We start from the raw sequence: 18195 nt of genomic DNA, 5'->3' as shown, positions 1-18195 counted from the left end.
ACCCCAAAAAAACCAGGCAAAAATCAAAGTAGAAAGAAACTGGGCGATAACGGGTGGAAAAGACAGGAAGACCTTGATCGTCATAACAGCCGAGGCTCCTGTCAAGTAGTAGGAGAATGAGTCACAGGCTGTATTTGACCAGGTAGATCGGCCTCCCGCGGGCCTAAAAGGGACAAAGAGCAAATAAAAAGTAAAAGTGAGAAAGAAACACAAACTGGAGTACACCTTTTATCCAAACCAGAGTACTGAAACTGTGTGGCAGCAAAATCAAGCTGTCACATTATAGTAAAACTAATGGGGACACATCTATATACACCATCACAAAACTGTAACAGCACATTAACTGATTAAAAACTTAAAAAAAAAAAAAAAAAATCAGCGGTTTACTGGTTAACATAACTACTATGATTATTATTATTATTATTATTATTATTATTACTACTGTCAAATTGTTATACTGTGACATTACATTTAAATTAAACAACCTGGCCCTACTTCTTATTGGCAAATATATTATACATGTGTCCTTGTTTGTAATTAAACTCTGTGAGTGTGTGTGTGTGTGTGTGTGTAACCTGATGTCGTGAAAAGTGCACTCAAGTGCTAGGGAGCCAATCAAGGAAGATGGCAATGGTCGCAGGTTACTGACATCGATCTTCATCATCTTTCCGTGATCGCACAGTCTCACCTGGTACCAGCCAGCAAAGACATAATCAGTGTTGATAATGCTATAATTATACATTTAAAGAGAAATTCTAGTATGTCTGGACAGCTGTTATGAATCAATGGTTTGACCTCACTTTGCACCCTTAGAGGTAAGAGAAAAAGTCATGCATAACAATGTAAATCAGAGCAGTCCTACAACCTTCCCATTAAAAAAATAAAAATAAAAAAAATCAAAAAAAAATCTTTATTATCAGAAAGTATCAAGCTACAGTTACTATTATATTCAACTGCAAATGATATACATCTCTGCCAACATGCAGTTTGTTGGATTTTTAAAAAAAAAGATTATTTACATGTAACACTGACTTTCAGTGCCGTTTAACTCTTGGATTAAAAGAAAATAGTTTGATGATGCTTTTTGGGAGCAACACTTGTTTTACCTCTGCACTGTCGCTAGATGTGACGTCAGAGCATATCTGTGCTCTCTCCCAAACTCCATTGAAGAGTGCAGCACAGTACATGTCTGCCTTCCATTCCACATCCTGGGGCTCTATTTGTGCACACTCCTGCTTTACCAGTTCACATATCCTGAAAAAACAAGCAACATGACAGTATATATATATATATAACTCCAAAGGGGTGTCAGGACCTCCTTAACAACTGTAGAGTAACTTTATGAATTTACAACATAAAGTGCCTTGAGGCCCAACATCTGTTCTTTTTTCCTCCACAGTTTCCTCAAATTTTTAAAAACATGCTGCACACAATGGCAAGATATGTCAATTTTTCTATTAATATTAATTCTATTAATTTTCTATTTATATCTGTCGACTATTTGAAAAAACGTGGTTGTGCAAAAATAGTATTATATCTTTAGTGTTTTTCATACATCCAACTAAAGAAATGGAACAAACGATGTGTTTTGGCTGCTACTATAAAAGTTCTGATACAATTTAAAATTAATTATTTGCTTTTTGCTTTTAATGCTTGAATGATTCAGAGATCAGTTTTAAGTGACTTAAGCAAAAAACATTCCAATGAAAATGATAAGGTACAAAGAGCGGACTGGAGAACTATCACCCAAGACCACTTAAAAATGACAAGAATGTCTGAAAGTAAAATAGAAAGAAACAAGAAGAGAGTCAAAACATTTACACAGTATTATATTATGGGAGTACCAACCAACTGCTTTATATGTTGTATATATTGTGTGTTAGTGCTCAATAAGAAGAGGGAGGAAAAAACAAAACAAAACAAAAAAAAAAAAAAAAACCCAGTTCAGTTCTTAACTTGCATTTCAAGTCAGCCAGCCAACCTATCATACAATAAAACAGCTAAATCTAATTAATCTACAACCTAAATTACTTGTCAAGATACTAATTGGCTCAGCCTAGAGCTAGACTTAAATCTAGGGGTGACCGCGTTTTTGCCCTGGTTACATCTAATCTGTGGAACAACCTTCCCATCGCTATCCATGTGTCAGACTCCATTTTATCTTTTAAATCCCATTTAAAAACTCACTTATTCAACATAGCTTTTCCATCTAGTTAGTGTCCCTATTTTATATGTGGTTCAATATTTTATTTATGTACTTCATCTTTTAGCTATATCTGTTCTTAGTAACTTTGTTCTTATATTTCCTTTTATTGCTGTATAATTAGTGCCCTCAACCCGATGACATATGTGGTACTTTGTTTTATTTAATCATGTCTTAATTTTCCTGTTTTTATTGTAAAGCACTTTGGTGTACCGCTGGTTTTTTAAACGTGCTATACAAATAAAGTTGTATTGTATTGTACTAATAACTGCTAACAGGACTAAGTAGTAAAGAATGAGCATTTTGAGTATGAGTATACAAAAGTACAGATAATTCTTGGATGAATGACTTATCTGTATAAATATTTCATTCAAGAAAATGATATAATCATAATGACTGTCTTGCTTTTTAAAAGCTGACCTTTTGAGCTGAGAGTCGTACTGGGCGAAGCGGACATAGAAGCTGCTTGGAGAGTTGACATGGCAGACTCTCACTTTCAGGTCTTTGAGTTGGGCAGGGAGCTTCAGCTGAGGCTCAAGTGGGTCCTCTTTTTGGTTTCCAGAGATTATTTGGTCTGGGACATCAACTAGCCCTGTTGCTAATCCAACCTCAAGTGGAGGGTCCCATATGGCTGAATCATCACCAGAGGGCCAAGCATTCTTAGGGTTCAGGCTACATCAGAAGGGATGTAAATGGACAGTGAAAGAAGAAAATTAAGTGAACTGGAAACAATGTACATTAAATTGGCAGAAAAGTGCAATGATTGATTGTAAGGATCCCCCCCCCCCCCAAAAAAACAAAAACAAAACTAAATAAAGAGGTACAACAAGCACAAGATACATTAAATTCTTAAAGTTAGAGCATGAAAAATACTGCATCAACTGAGTTCTGTTTTCTTACCCCTCCGAACTCAAGGACATAATCCTAGCTACGGTGGCTGCTGTTCATCTTTAGTGAATGTAGAATGTCGGTCCCCTGTTTACCTCGCATCTGTCAATGTGTGTTCATGTCCATTTACTGTGGGGGAGGCTATAAAACTTTGTGAGAAGAGCCCGGGGTGAGTCAACGAGTCTGTGCAGCTCACCTCTGTCCAATAACAGCAATACTGAGGTGAGTTGCTGAGGATATCCTGAACTCTAGCAAAGAACTGTAACGTTTACTGATAGTTTTAGCCGGAGTTACTGAAACTTTCTTTTAACTTGATCTAACGTTGTTGGACTGAAAGCGAATAAACTCTAATGCGGTGTGAGAATGTAATGAAATTGTTATCAGATGAGAAGTGTGACCTTTAGCTTCCATAATGTTAGCTTCTAACCAGCTATAGTTATACCTCATTGTCAGTTGCACAGAGATAGGAGAGACATGTTTATTCTGCTGATATGACGTAATTGAGACAATATCAGGAATAAATTTGCATATTTATGGAACCTTTCCGACGTTAGGTCATGAGATGAGGCTAGAGGTGAGGAGGAAGAAGATAACCTTATATCCAGATACTGGTAATGTTGTCTCTTTTCCTTTTCACTTCTTTGGTGAAGGGCGCCCCTTCTCAGATGGTAAAACATAGATCCCTCATATCTCTAATTAAAATCTGCTTCCACGGCAAGTGAATGTCTACAAGCTCTCTTTTTCTCTGCCTTTGGCGTGCTATGTGACTGGTCTGTAGCCACATACATGAGCCATGATTAGGGGCAATGGTGATGTCCATCTAAGCCACTGTATTCAAGATTTGGGTTAACATGGCAGCTTCGACTACCCAGTACCCATTTTTAATCGATTAATTCTAAGTTTACAATCATTTCATTATGATCAATTTGTTGGAAACATTTACCCACTAATCAAATGAATGCCCTTATTTATCATGAACACTTTCTATTGTAAGTTCTATATCAAACTTGGGAGAACTAACCTCTCTTTGAAGCAGGCCAGCTCCTCTTTGACCAGCAGTTCAGCAATGTTGGTTAGTGGCTCATTCACCTCACCTTGAAACAGTTTTACTGGGAGAGGCTCAGACTTAGGGCCTTGTCCTGGAAGGGGCATACACACAACAAAAGATGACATACATGGCTTTTTTGTGTGCTATGTTTACAGAGGAACTTATGTTTTACACTTCAATTAACAGTACCTGTAGCTATAATAGTAACCAGTTTTTGGTTTGCTAGGCTGATGAATCTGTTAGTACACGCATCGGTCCAAGACTCTCCATCCACAGGAATCACATCAGACAAACAGCAGTTGATTGCCTGCACACAGGAAGTCATTTCCTGTTGACTTAAACCAACGCTATTCAAAATTTTAACACAATATAAACAAATACACGTACATTTTCATTTTATGATAAAATATTAAACAAAATGCCAAAATAAGGTGGCAAATACACCAGACCAGCCCACCCAAAGTGCTTTGAGGGTCTCGAAAAGCGCTATATAAATGCAATCCATTATTATTATTATTATTATAACTAAACTCTATATGTGGGAAACACTGATAACTTTCAACCTTATCAAGGAATGAGCACACACCCTCATGTTAGACCATTTTAATTGAACTGAACTGGAGTCAGAAATGAACTCATTTTGCTGGATGATTTTTAGGTATATTACTTTTGTTCACAGCTTACAGATACTGTAGATTCTGTTTACATGCAATAAATTCCGATAATGAAGAATTAAAAAATAATAATAATACATAAAATTCTGTGCTCTCACCCTTGCAGGAAGGGCAAAGAACTCATTTTTGATCTTCCTCAAGTCGCTGACTGACAAGATTTTCCTGTTGCCAAAGTCAACAAACTGAACCTCCACTTTTCTTCCCCCTGGATGCCCTACACAGACGCACATAGACAAATAGTTACATTAGTGTACAGCAAAAAAAATTTGTTTTGTTAAACAAAGGTTTAAGAGAAGGTTGAAGATTAAGTGAAAAAAAAATTATGTATGAAGAAATATCTTCATCTCTGCTAGTCGATAACAAGTATTTGCAGCCTGAAAAATTGCCATGGCAATCTGCTAACAACCAAAGAATCACAAGTCTTTGGTGCAGCATTTTCTATGTAACTAATTTGCGTCAGGAAGAGCCAGAAACCACTGCCAGCCATTTTCCCTTAGCAACCGATGCTTAGATCACATCCAATGTGAGATAAATCTTGAGTCATTTTTGCATGATGTTACATGGCAAACCCCAATACCAACAGCCTAAAATGAAAACCCACAACCTCGACAGCCTTAACTAATAGCATGCACACTTATAATCATTTTCTGTAAATGTTTCTGTTGTTTTAACAAAGCCAAATGATTACTGCCTCAACCAAACAGTTCCAAAGTTTTAACCTAGCCTAAATTAACTCCAGTCGAGGATGAGAACCACAGAATTGTTTTTGTTTTGCTAACAAAAATGCTGCTGCTGTTAAATAAACCAGTGTTTCTGATTAACATTCAGTTGTCATTTTTTTTAAAACTTGTAACAGTGCATGTTTTAACTATGCGGCTGTTTAACAAATTATGAAAAATAGAAAATGTAGATTTAGCACAATTTTATCTGTTCAGCTGCTTTTCAAACACTTATGTCCACAAAAGCCCAAATAATTTAATGCTGTGTGGGACATGGTTTAGCATGATTTTCTGCCGTTTTGCTTGGAAAGGTGAGAAGAGGGACATAAACTTATTAGTCTCTCTCTTCTCTTACCAACTGTGTGGTAATGCAACCTGCAATCTAGCAGGTGGACTGTGGAAGCAACACAGTAATATCAAATGAGATATTGGGAAAATTACTACTTCCTACTACATTATTATATCAGACCACTAAGAAGTGCTAAATAATAGGTATGGTAAAAGGTAAAAACATTTATTCAATCCTTGACATGCTCACCCACACACTTACCTTTCACCTGAGCTCTGTACCACAGCTTATCATCTAAACGGGCAACACAGGATTGTCCAATCACAGGGCAGTAGATGCTGAGCTTGTCTTCTTCAAGCAATGCAAGATCATTGTAGAACTCTTGAAGCTTGGCTGAGAGCAACATGAACTCCATGTTGTCAACCTGGTGGCGATGTTGGAGGATAGATTCAGTTAACCAATAAGTGTGTGGTTTTTTTGTTTTGTTTTTTTTTTCTTCTCATTTTTGATATATTTTTTTAGGGGTGAATCGATACACAAAATTCACGGTTCGGTTCGATACTTTGGTGTCAGGGTTCGATATTTTTTGATACAAAAAATGTTTATGTCTTTTTAATTTGTCATTTATTAAAATTATAAATATATATTTTAACTCAAAAGTACAGTTTTTAAATTTAATGTTGCTGAAACAACAAAGGGATAAAATAATAAATCTATCTGATCAACAAATCACTCATCTTTGGAAAAGAGAGTTTATTACAGAGAAACGTCTCTTTCCAAAATAAAAGCTATACTATAGCTTCTTCTGGGGTATATTCTCAGCAGCATATTAAACATATCAGGTCCCCATAAGGAGAATCATGTGCTAACGGCTGTCTAAATGACTCGGGTAAAGTTTGTAGCATGTGTGCTTGTTGTTTTTGTCTGCTTCCACTTGTCTTTGCACTAGGATGATGTCGGCATAAATGCGCAGTCATATTCGTTGTGTTCCCACTAGTGCTGTCAGCGTTAATCTCGTTAAAATGACATTAATGCCATAACGCGGCAAATCTCCGTTAACGAGTTACCGCGGATCGCCCCGTGGTGGGGCTGGACAGTGTCAACACGTTAACTGCACTAACGCACTAGTTCTCATCAATTGAGCATTGCGTGGCACATCCGACATAATGTTTTACTTTTGTCCATGACGGGCTTACCATCAGGGTGATGCTTCACATGAAAACCAAAATAGGTCCAAAGGCCAGATCTGAATGAGGGTGGGGGAGGTTCAAATTAGGGTAGCATTGAGGCAGTTGCCATGTTGCAACGAGCTTAGCTTCTGTCTTGCTAGCTTGCGCTGCGCTCAGTGGATCTGCACTGTTGAGTGCAGATCCACTGAGCTCTCAACACAGACGGCATCGTCAGAAGAAAGTTGAGAAAATAAATAAAAAAATTTGTATTGTTCGATACATATGCGTACCGAACCGAAAGCACTATATTGAACGGTTCAATATCGATACATGTATTGTTGCACCCCTAATAATTTTTTTTTCCCCCACGCAATGCAATTTGTGTATTTTTATATTTAAATTATATTGCTGGCATCTGAGATTAGTTGGAGGATATTACATATTTATTCATGTTCATGTGTAGTACCAGGTTGATGTAGAAGTTAGCAGGGTTGTTGATATGGGACACCATAGCACTGATCTTGCTGTTAATCTTGGGATATACAGGAGGGTAGTACAGCAGAGGCTCCCTGCTCAGCGTCACTGGAGAATAAAACCTGTGAGCAGTTTTTGGGGGAAACATAGACAAGTTTAGGCCATTTTGGTGACAGAGCTTCAAAATAAATTTTTATTCAGTCCTAATGAATAAGATTTAATTCTTATGGGTTTGGGTTATTTGGACATTTATGGGTACCTGGCTACTTCAATGAAAACAAGATACTCTCTGATAGAGATGAATACACTGGAGCTGAACTGTTCCATGGGAGCTTTCCGCAGGTCTACCAACAAAGACTCTCGGTCCTGACCCAAAGGCCGCATCTCCACTGCTGCAGAGCCAACCACACTGCGGAATTCAACCTGTGCCTCTTTACTCCAGCCCTTTGTCTGTGCGCACACGCACACGCACGCACACACGCACACACACACAGAGATAATATTTATCCACAATAAAAAAATACAACTAACATTTCAAGAAGCAATGAAAAACTAGTATCATCTTACACTGGGAATAGAACTTTTAATAATAATAATGATAATAAAAACTCACTGTTTTCCTTCATTAGAAATATCTCATAAAAAGTATATTTAGGTTCTTTCTTGTACTTTCTGAAATACTGGCACGTGAAACTTAAGAAAAAGGAGCTTTTACTATATCGACCTTCCAAGAAAGTATTCTTCAAAATACAAATTCTATATCCGTCTATAAATTTCCGCAGTCTTACCACATCATAAGGCACCAGGTCCTTGAGTGAACATCTGATGACCATTGGGGCAAAGTGAGCCAAGTCATTTTTTCCGGCTCTACCCACTTTTCTCAGCTGGTTGTTCACAGCACTCAGTGAAGCCTCAGTAGCCCCGTCTTCACTGGTAAATTCATCCAAACAATACAGAATTAACTAAAGCTAAGAACAGAAAACTTCAAACATAGTATACTTATGCGCCACCTCTCTGATGAAAAAGAAATGAACAACACACAGAGTCAAAATAATCTTCTACAATGTCCCAATTTCTTGGGGGAATTGGGGTTCTACGTTTACTGCAGTGCGTGTGTGTGTACCTATTTATGGTGATGCTTTTTGTGAGTCCATGATCAAGGAAGAAAACTCGTATACTAGCCAGCTGGGTGACTGCACAGGTTTTCACAGGCTCTAAAGAGCCTTTCTGCAAGACTTCGACCACTCTAGCCCGACACCAGTGGCCCTCGTTCCACTTTACAAAGATCAAGGATTCTGCAGAGAAACGGTAAATCAAAGAAAACAAACAAACACGACAATGTCTACAGCCATTCTGCATTAAAAGTATGGCTTGATGCATTCTCAGTATATGGAAAATGCAAGCATAATCAAAAAGGGAACAAGGAAGCAAGATAAAAAAAAAAATATTGAAAGCTGCCAGTGCAACCCCTCTGCCTACTAGTAGGTGCATTGATGGCATAAATTTGAAAATCCTAAGTGACTTCCGTGAGTTATCACATGCAGATGACCTCTGACCTTGAGGTCGAACTAACTGAGATTTGAACTCATCCAAGATTTTTAATAGATGCACTAATGGTACCAATTTGAAAATCCAATGTTGCCTCGTTCTCAAATTTTCTCCCAGCTGTTCAGGGTGACAACGTTAGTCTTTTACCACTGAAGTATAATAAAATGATTTGCAATGTATTTTTCTGCACCCAATATCAAACCAATAGTAATTAGTTCACAAATTACAAAATTCCTAAATTATTGAATATCCCCTTTGCATTAACTGTCAAGTCATTTTTATTCTTATAGTACAAGCATTTTCCAAGGGAGCACAATTAAATTCAATGCCACCTTGTTACCTTAACTCATTAACAGTTTACGGAAAAATTTACATTATCTAGCTTTGATTAAAAAGTATTCTCATGATCCATTCAATTCATAAATCCTGACAAGCTGCTCTCTCCTATATAAGCTCCACACTACTGTCTGAGCTTATATTGTTGTTGTTTGCACCACGGCAAAACAATATGACATTCTTATATCGTGTAAAAAATTTATACTGCTATTATTACAAACGCTATAATATGGCACAGCTCAAATGCGGAATGTTTTTAAACTGAAATGTAAAATTTTCACACAAACCGAAGTGCACACACACATACACAAACCTGTTTCCACTGTGTCCTTTACAGTGAAGCTGCAACCATCTCCACTGCAGAGTTGGTTGATTTTGTCTGAAAGGATCTCACTTTCTCTCCTCTCAGCCACAGACTGGACATAGAACTGACTTGGATTCACAATGTGGGTTACCACCACCCACTGTGTGATTGCTAAAAACAGACAACAAATGGTTTGTCTTATTTAGAGCATGTACCAGTTAATTTTAAATGATGTGTGGTAGGACAACTGTTTTTTGCTGGTTGACATTATGCTTATTGATCTACTTATATTGACTTTATCTTTATAACGATATAACACTATATAACAATTCCTTACCACTTCTCTTAGTAGCAGTACCAGTTGGAGGGAGGGCTACAGGAAACATTTCAAAATAGATTAAAGCTTCTCTTTTGCCTCTATTTTAAGATTCTATTTGGCTCAAACATCATTTAAGAAAATCAATGTAAACAATGTACTAACAACAAAGCAACACACCTTGTCCCTCATCTAAAAAGTCCTCAATAATCACATCTGGGCTTCCGAGGTCTGAAGCTGAGCTATGGCGAGAAAGGTTGAACCTGCAACGAGCTCTTGGGCTTGGAGAGGAGCCTCGTGATGATGGACTGTTAGCTCTTGGACTCTGCTGGCGCTGCTTTGGTGGGGTGTGGATTTTGTCACTGCGTGGAATACACCTGCTGTTTCTGCCATCTGGACGTTTCAAGTGAGACTTTCGACCAAACCTGCCTGGCTGGTAGCTTTTGGGTGGGGACAGAGCCAGGCTACAACAAATGTCACAAGTTAACATGCCTTCAAAAATTAAAGGCAATACAGATGGCACCAGCAGTGCACTGAAAATTAATGAATCTCTATTGAATCTTCTTTTGCCCATATTTCAGTATATATGTGTACTTACATATGTGTAACCTCAATGTGTATATGTTTTAATGCCATATAAATTCTATTTATATTGCACCCAAATCACAACAACAGTTACCTCAAAGGTCTTTTACAACAGAACAACCACATATTTCAACACAATCCTATAGTAGCACATCACCACCCCTTTACTAATACATTGTGCCACAATTAAAACTCACAGTATTACTACAGTAATGCTTTGCTTTCAAACAGCCAGATTTTCATGTAGGGTTTTAAGTATTCAGCAGTAGTTCTCCAGGCTTTGTGAAGCTTTTTCACAGGTTTTCTTTGAACATTGTCCACTCTTTGCTTACTTTCAGCCCAGTCCTTCTACTTGCCCATTTGCAGGGTAAGTTTTTTGCTTGAGCAACTTAACATTAAACCTATGAACCAACCATTTAAAAGATAAAAAGAAAAAAAGAAAGGGAAAAAAAGCCCCTAACTAAAGAGCGATGAACCAGTGTTGTGTCCATACATAACAGATAGCAGTTAGCAAAGAACCGATTTGAAGTTGTATCTTTAGGGACTTTGTTACCTGTTGAACAATTGTATTTCTTTATTTCTTTAACTGAATCTATGAAAGGAAATGCCATAGATAACAAGGCAAATCCTAAAATGCTATTTTTGTAAAAATATTATACTACAACCTGGTATATACCAGGTTGTAGTATAATATGTTCTATGCATCACTGGAGGGACCAAGACATGCGTGAGACCTTAGGGGGAAAAAAAGTGGACAGCAGATGAACAGTATCTGAAAGTCATGTCCTTATAAAATAGGGGGAAAAAAATCCATCAATTATTTGAAAAAGGACTGGAGAGAGGCATCTAGGCTTCCAGTTCACCTATCTACTGTTCACCAAGGACTCATCAAAAATGGTCTCAGTTGAAGTGTGGGTGTCAAGAACCATTTTTTAAGTAAAGGAAAGGGAGAAAAGGCTGGGGTATGCCAAATTAACCAAAAAAAATGGACAGAAAATCAGTAGCAACAGGTCTATTATAAATGCCACCATCACGTAATACCATTGGGAAAGCTTCTGATTGTCATTTATCAGCATAACAATAACCCTAAACACATTGCCAGTGTGGAAAAGAATACCTTTCAGCCCACCACGAATGAGTCATGAATTTGGCCTCACCAGAGGCAGAATTGACAGAAAGTAGAAGTAAGGCAGCCAACATCCAAAGACGAGCTTTGGATGTCTTTCCAGAAGCCTGAAGAACTATTCCTGAAGACTACTTAAAGGTATAACCAGAAAGCTGCCTAGAATAGCTTAGGCAGTGTCAAAGAATAAACGGGGTTGAACCAAATGTTGACTTTCAAACTCGTTAAAATTGTAGGAACTCAGTTTTGGGTCTACTGTATTTGCACATGTTTACACATCTTAATAAATCTCTGCAACCATTTCCCCATTTTTTCCCTAATAAAAATATTTTTAAAAGATGAAGGGTGACTTAAGACTTGCACAGTTATGCATGGTGCAAGTTAGTTAGTACAAGACCATTAGCTGTAATTAATGCATATTCTGCATATAGAAGTCTATGGCACAATACTTTTCTCAACTGCTCAAACAAACAAACAAAAAAGGTAAGACAAATCTTAAATCACTTGAAAGGGAATAATGAATACAAGTGGAAATCTATAAGGGATAAATTAAACACTCACTCTTTTGGGTCGCTGACTTCCATCTTCAAGGACAATGCTAAATTCCCATTCAGACACTCTAACTGGAAAACACAGCTACAACACATACATAGATATACCAGTTTTAAAATATGTAGAAATAAACGTATATCACTCATGCACTCAGACTCCCGCACTTTCCTGCACACATTATTGTTACTATTTTAATATGTCAATATACTATTGGAAAGACAGTAAAGAACTTGTTTCATGTATAAAGGTCGTGTCCTGCATGGGCTGCATCCTCCTGAGGACCCAGCCTTCGCGGTCTACGTGGGCCGGGTCCTCAGAAGGTCTGGTAGGCCAGAAGTAAACGGCTGTGGACTTGGACGGTCTAGCCTTCTGATTATTAAACTCCACCGCTGTCTCGGTGGAGTTTAATAAACTCGGCCGTCTGCTCCTTGCTATCTAACATATGACAGGACACTGGCGTAAATTCTCAACCATCTCACACTTCTGTTTGATCAGTTTTCTGTTTGACGTTTATTCAGCTGTGTGAAAACCAAAGAGGAACCCACCCGGGGGATTAATATTTATCCCCCGGGTGGGTTTATCTAATCTAATCTAATAACTTTAATCTCCAACCAATTTACTCACAAACAAATGAAACACTGAAAAAAGCCAAACAATAACATTGTTATGAGTTGCGAAAGTCCGCGGTGATCTGAAAATGATGTGCCGGGAGTTGTGCCGTTCTCGGCGGCTTCAGTGACCCTTGAGCTCACGGCTTGCTATCGAGCTGGTGGGTAACAGACGTCTCCCAAAACATTGCCGCACTTTTGCAAATATGCAATGTCTTGATAAACCGAGCAGATATTTGAAGTTTACACAGCCACATTCTTGCCTGAAAATATGTTAAAAGTTTATTTTGTGACCCAGAAAGATTAATACGAGTAATTTTAAAACGTAGTAGCGGCCACCATTGTTGAAAACTGGAATTGGCTGGGCCACGCTATGAATTCTGGGATATGGTGGGCCACGAAGGACACACCCGACCCATCCTTCAAATTAAGGGAAAAGGAGGACGCATTTGTCGGCTGCATTCGGAGGAGTCTACGAATTTGGACAGCCTTCGGCGCGTCGCTGTGACGTAATCGGTCTACAAATGCGTCCTCAGGATGCAGCCCATAAATTTGGACACAACCAAAGTGTTCTATATATGTCCCCTACAAACCAAACAATAACAAACCTCATTCCAGTCCCCATGGTAATGCATTTCATATCAATCAACTGGTCATCCACTGGAGCCTGCAGTGTCTCTAATACCTATTATTCAAAGAGAAGCAGCATATTTCAGAATTCACTATATTGTCTTCTTTCCTATAAATTATTAAAGCAGCAGGTGAAGTCACATCAATTTGTTACAAATTTTACAGAATTTGACATATACTGTGTGAGGAGGAATCTGTCAGGATGTATGTAAGAATAACAAACACCTTATCTAGTATGCAGTACTGCTCCAAAAAGGGGACACGGCGCACTTTTCTGGCCATCTGCATGGCAATCTCCAATGCCTTTATTCGCTCCTGGATGTGGTGCACTGCTGCTTGGCTGGATGAGAATTTTGTCTCCAGTTTTGTCAGCTGGCTCATCTGTGCGTCTTTCCTGTTTTGGGGGGAGGGGGGGGGCAATTCAGCTGTTTTACTTTCTTAACAGTTCCTTGATTTGATTTTAAAAGAAGAAACAATTTAAAGCAAGTAAAAACAACAACAACAAAAAACAAAAACAAAAAAGGACCCATCTACTATTGTTAGTTTCATATCATCCGATAAACCACAGACAAAAACTCCCGACGCCATCTAAACCCCAACCTGCACCTTGTGTCATGCAACCTCAATAGGTCACATGATAGAGTGGGAGAAGGTCTTCGCAGTGGTTTTGTCTGAAACCTCTGGTGGTAGTGACCCACACCTTTTTTATCCCTTGGCTAATGTGACAATGCAACAATCAAAGGACAACCCTAAATAAGATTTTAATATCTGGTACTCTCTACCTTTTGATTATTAAACTAAAGACGTTTCTTGGATGAAAAACCTTCAAAAAAAAAATAAAAAAATAATAATAATATTTTTTTTTTTAAAGAAGTCCAGTCCCCTTCTCGTCAAGCTCTTAAGAAACTCTGATAAACCACTTTTCCAAAGGTGAACACAGAATATCATTACAAAGCTTTTCTACTGAACTACATTTTGAGACTTAACATCCATACCAGTTTTCAACAGCATGTAAAGCCTTGTCTGCAGCTTGCTTGATCTCCATCTCCAGCCGAGCTACCTCTCTCTTCACTTGTTCTTCCAGACCAGTCGTCAGTGTCTGCACAAATGAAAAACATTTATTTGCAAATCCAACAACAGTCTCAAAGAACATTTTTTGTATTATAATTAATGTTATGTTAAATAACATAAACAGTTAGTGATAATATTCTACAACATGTGTTCAGGTTGTTTTTATCTTGTTGTACGACACTGTTAAAATATAAAGGCGGCGTATAAAAGATAAAAAACACAATTTGCCTAAGTTATCATTCAAAGACTTGGAAGCAACACTTAACCCACAAAATCAATGTTAAGGACCTATTGCTAATAAACCCTATTAGTTATGATTTGCTCTATCAGTTGCTTTTAAGCATTACATTTGTTTTTTTCCTTTTTTTGGGTGGGGGGGGTGTCTTTTGCAACTGTCAACTATGAAATCAGTTTCAGGTGTGGTATATAAGAAAGGGATTTTTGGATGTTTTCATTTAAGACAGCTTCCACTTTTAAAAAGACAAGTATGGAATGCAGCTTTTACCTCGTGGGTGTGCACAAGCTGGGCAAGAGTTTCTGCAGCCTGAGCCAATGCCTCATCTACAGTCTTCTGAATCTTCTCAATATCAGCTGGCTAGAAAAAGTCAGCATCAGAAATCTTACTTCAACAATTATTAAATATTTGCCAGTCATTCGTGGTTAGTACTAAAAGCATGTACTAATGAGAATAAGTCAAACATTTATGCCAGTAACCTGAGACAGAAACGTGTAGTGCTATGTTTAAATGTCATCTCACATAACATGCTGGAATAAATATATGTCACAGTCAATGTGTTAATGCAGTGTGCTAAGTAATTTGAAAATTTACAGACATGTTTGACATTAACAGCATGTGGTGTGAAAACAACTTTCATTCCCCACTACCAACCTCACCCAAACTTACCTGCTCCATATCAGAGCTGACATGAGTGTCTGTGGATGGTGATGCCTTGTTCTTTTTGCGGTTCTTTGATTTGTCACATCTGAGGTTTAAGAAGAGAAATGATGTTGTTTTTACAAAATGATGACATCAGCCTTTTATGGCATCATTATGACGTTGTATTGAAGAAAAAAAAAAGTGTTGTACAGCTCTCTCCATGCCCTGTCAACCTAGGTACTTATGTCACCTAAGGCCTAGTATATTGTTGTGAAATTTGAAGATGATCTATTAAAAATTGTGGGTAATAATGTTTTTACTGATTTTCACATTTGGTGTGTCCTTCACCTGATTTTCACCAAAATAAATCAGCTTGAACTGGTATTGGTATCTACCGTCACACAAAATTTGAAAATAATATGGTAAATGGTACATGGCCTGTATTTGTATAGCGCTTTACTAGTCCCTAAGGACCCCAAAGCGCTTTACACATCCAGTCATCCACCCATTCACACACTGGTGATGGCAAGCTACTCTGTAGCCACAGCCACCCTGGGGCGCACTGACAGAGGCGCCCCAGGGTGGGGCGACTAAAAACTGTGGGAGCTAGGCTACTAACAACCAGACAAACAAACTGAACTGACAAATTACTCCCTCCCTTCAGGGGGAGAATAAAGACTCTCTAATGATACTGTAAAATCTATGGCACATTCATTACATGCAGAGGAGGCAAAGTTCTTAACAGCACTGAATTTCCCGGAGGAACCCACCCGAGGGATTAATAAAGTTTCATCTAATCTAGCATTTCTCAACATCAACTTCTGATTCAGCAGTGGGTTAGCTCAATAGTCAGAGATGCATCTTACCTTTTCATCTTATTCATTTTAGTAGTGTAGATAAGGCCTATGATTCTGCTGTCTTCCTGCAGACCACACACTTGCCCTTCGGGAAGAGTGGACTCAACCTGCAGGGAGGATCAATTTGATAGCTTACAATCACCCTTTGACTTTTTCTGCAATGAAGAACTAAGGAAGGAAAGACAAACTAATCATTTCACATTTATACGTGAAGTGCTTTACAAATTAATAAGCCACTAATTTAGTAATCTATGATGAAAGTGATCCTTTTAAAATTTGCTACTGTCAACAACTGAGTTGTGGCCTCCACTGAATGGAAAGACAATTTTTACCTCACACTCCGGACATCTGATGGCACTGTCACATTCAAGAGACTGCAGGCAAAATGTGCAATAGATGTGGCCACATAAAAGCACACGAGGGAGATTGCCAGGGATATCATCCTCTGTAGGGGAAAAAAAAGGGATAAACTTTGTTTTTGTTCCCTTGAACTTTGCTCTTAAAAACATATATTATCAAAATACAGATATCTTATCATAACAAAATGTTATCACTGGTTGAATACATTAGTCTGTAATTTACCCAAATTTAGCTTAGTTGTTCTGGACACAGTACTGCAAAAATTAATGAAACAGGAAACATTGTAATTAAGTTTTTTAAGATAATGTTTAGCTAAATGACATGCAACTAATCCAGAGGTTAAATATGGACAACTGCAGCTGATTTATGACCTAAAACTTTGTATTGGTCTAAATGAATTTAGAGCTATTCTGTATCTGTGTATGTACAGATTCCTGTATGATATGTCTGATCACCAAGGGGAGGGGGGAAAAGGCCTGGCTAGGACACACGTGATCTGGGAGTAATACCAATTTTGACAAACTACGTGTGGTCGACTAAGACAGATACCGAAATATATTTAAAAATCTGATATATCAGCTGATTTTCTTTTTCTGTCAGCTCTGCTCAGCAGGTTGTTGTACTTGTGACATTACACTAGTACAACAACTAGTGGCCCTTTTCAACAAAGTTCGAACAAAATTCCGTTGCGGATACATATTTTGGTGACGGTGAAGTTATTTATGGGCAACGTAGGTCGATTATGACACGTGAAACAAAAGCAAATGGAGAGTGAAACATCGCATTGAATATGAAATCAAACGAATTATTATGTATAATAATAGTTTTTTAAAAAAACATACAACATACACACAACATGTGTGACGATGTTCGTGCAAAGTTTAATTGAGCTTGCCCCACCTTATTAAGGGGGAGATAAGATATATTCATTCACAGGTTATGACCATTACAGTAATGAAATACTGCCAACAGGATTGCAAAGTGCCATCTGGTGGACAAGCTATGCAACACCAACAGTCATAGCATATTTGAAGGGCGTTTCTGTACCGGTTTCTATACCGGTTTTTATAACGCCATATGGAAAACGTAACTACGAACTTTAACTTGTTAAAATTTAAAATTTGAGACATGTTTTTCTCTTGTCCCAATTAAAACATTTTTATGGGCTCGGTCAATATACTTGACAAATTTAGTTCTTTCTTAGGTCGCTACATGACAATATACAGAATACACATTCTGAAAAATTCATAAGTTTGCAGTTAACCGTTTTCGGCAAAGTTTGATATGAACAAATTTGCATAATTAGCTAACTTAGCTAACTGATACCGCTGCCAGCTAGCGAACAGAAGTAAGTTATACCGTCATGTAAGACGGTATAACGTGTGTTAACGCGTGTTAAATTGTAAGAAAAACATTTTAAAACCCCTACCAGGAAGCGTGAAGGCCTCCCCACATAACTTGCAAATTGCAGCGCTGTGGTTTTCGCCTCTGTCCATCCTTGTTGAACTGCCTTCCCTAAACTGATTTATCGAGAAGGTTCTCCAGTTTTTCTTTGTCACGTGAC

At 37.9% G+C, this 18195-nt stretch overlaps 1 protein-coding gene across 2 annotated transcripts in view; it reads right to left on the bottom strand.

Moving 5' to 3' along the window:
* Positions 1-18195, bottom strand: part of rnf17 (ring finger protein 17) — a 24927-nt gene extending 6732 nt beyond the window's left edge. Inside the window, exons 1-24 of one of the 2 annotated variants that reach the window (XM_085136030.1) lie at positions 18061-18195; positions 16604-16716; positions 16281-16378; positions 15442-15520; positions 15043-15132; positions 14462-14565; positions 13692-13860; positions 13445-13521; positions 12238-12312; positions 10149-10432; positions 9990-10025; positions 9662-9823; positions 8588-8759; positions 8253-8394; positions 7724-7914; positions 7457-7586; positions 6083-6245; positions 4912-5027; positions 4329-4446; positions 4113-4230; positions 2624-2875; positions 1107-1254; positions 576-688; positions 73-163 (exon numbers count right to left, since the gene is read on the bottom strand). In XM_085136030.1, coding sequence (XP_084992156.1) covers positions 73-163; positions 576-688; positions 1107-1254; positions 2624-2875; positions 4113-4230; positions 4329-4446; positions 4912-5027; positions 6083-6245; positions 7457-7586; positions 7724-7914; positions 8253-8394; positions 8588-8759; positions 9662-9823; positions 9990-10025; positions 10149-10432; positions 12238-12312; positions 13445-13521; positions 13692-13860; positions 14462-14565; positions 15043-15132; positions 15442-15520; positions 16281-16378; positions 16604-16716; positions 18061-18127 — 3108 coding nt within the window. In that variant the 5' untranslated portion in view covers positions 18128-18195. The remainder of the gene's footprint in view (positions 1-72; positions 164-575; positions 689-1106; positions 1255-2623; positions 2876-4112; positions 4231-4328; positions 4447-4911; positions 5028-6082; positions 6246-7456; positions 7587-7723; positions 7915-8252; positions 8395-8587; positions 8760-9661; positions 9824-9989; positions 10026-10148; positions 10433-12237; positions 12313-13444; positions 13522-13691; positions 13861-14461; positions 14566-15042; positions 15133-15441; positions 15521-16280; positions 16379-16603; positions 16717-18060) is intronic. The other variant, XM_085136031.1, reaches the window with a different exon arrangement.

Source organism: Neolamprologus multifasciatus, chromosome 16 (genome assembly GCF_963576455.1).
Source record: "Neolamprologus multifasciatus chromosome 16, fNeoMul1.2, whole genome shotgun sequence".
Classification (NCBI taxonomy): Eukaryota; Metazoa; Chordata; class Actinopteri; order Cichliformes; family Cichlidae; genus Neolamprologus; species Neolamprologus multifasciatus.
This window is presented reverse-complemented; position numbering and strand designations above follow the sequence as displayed.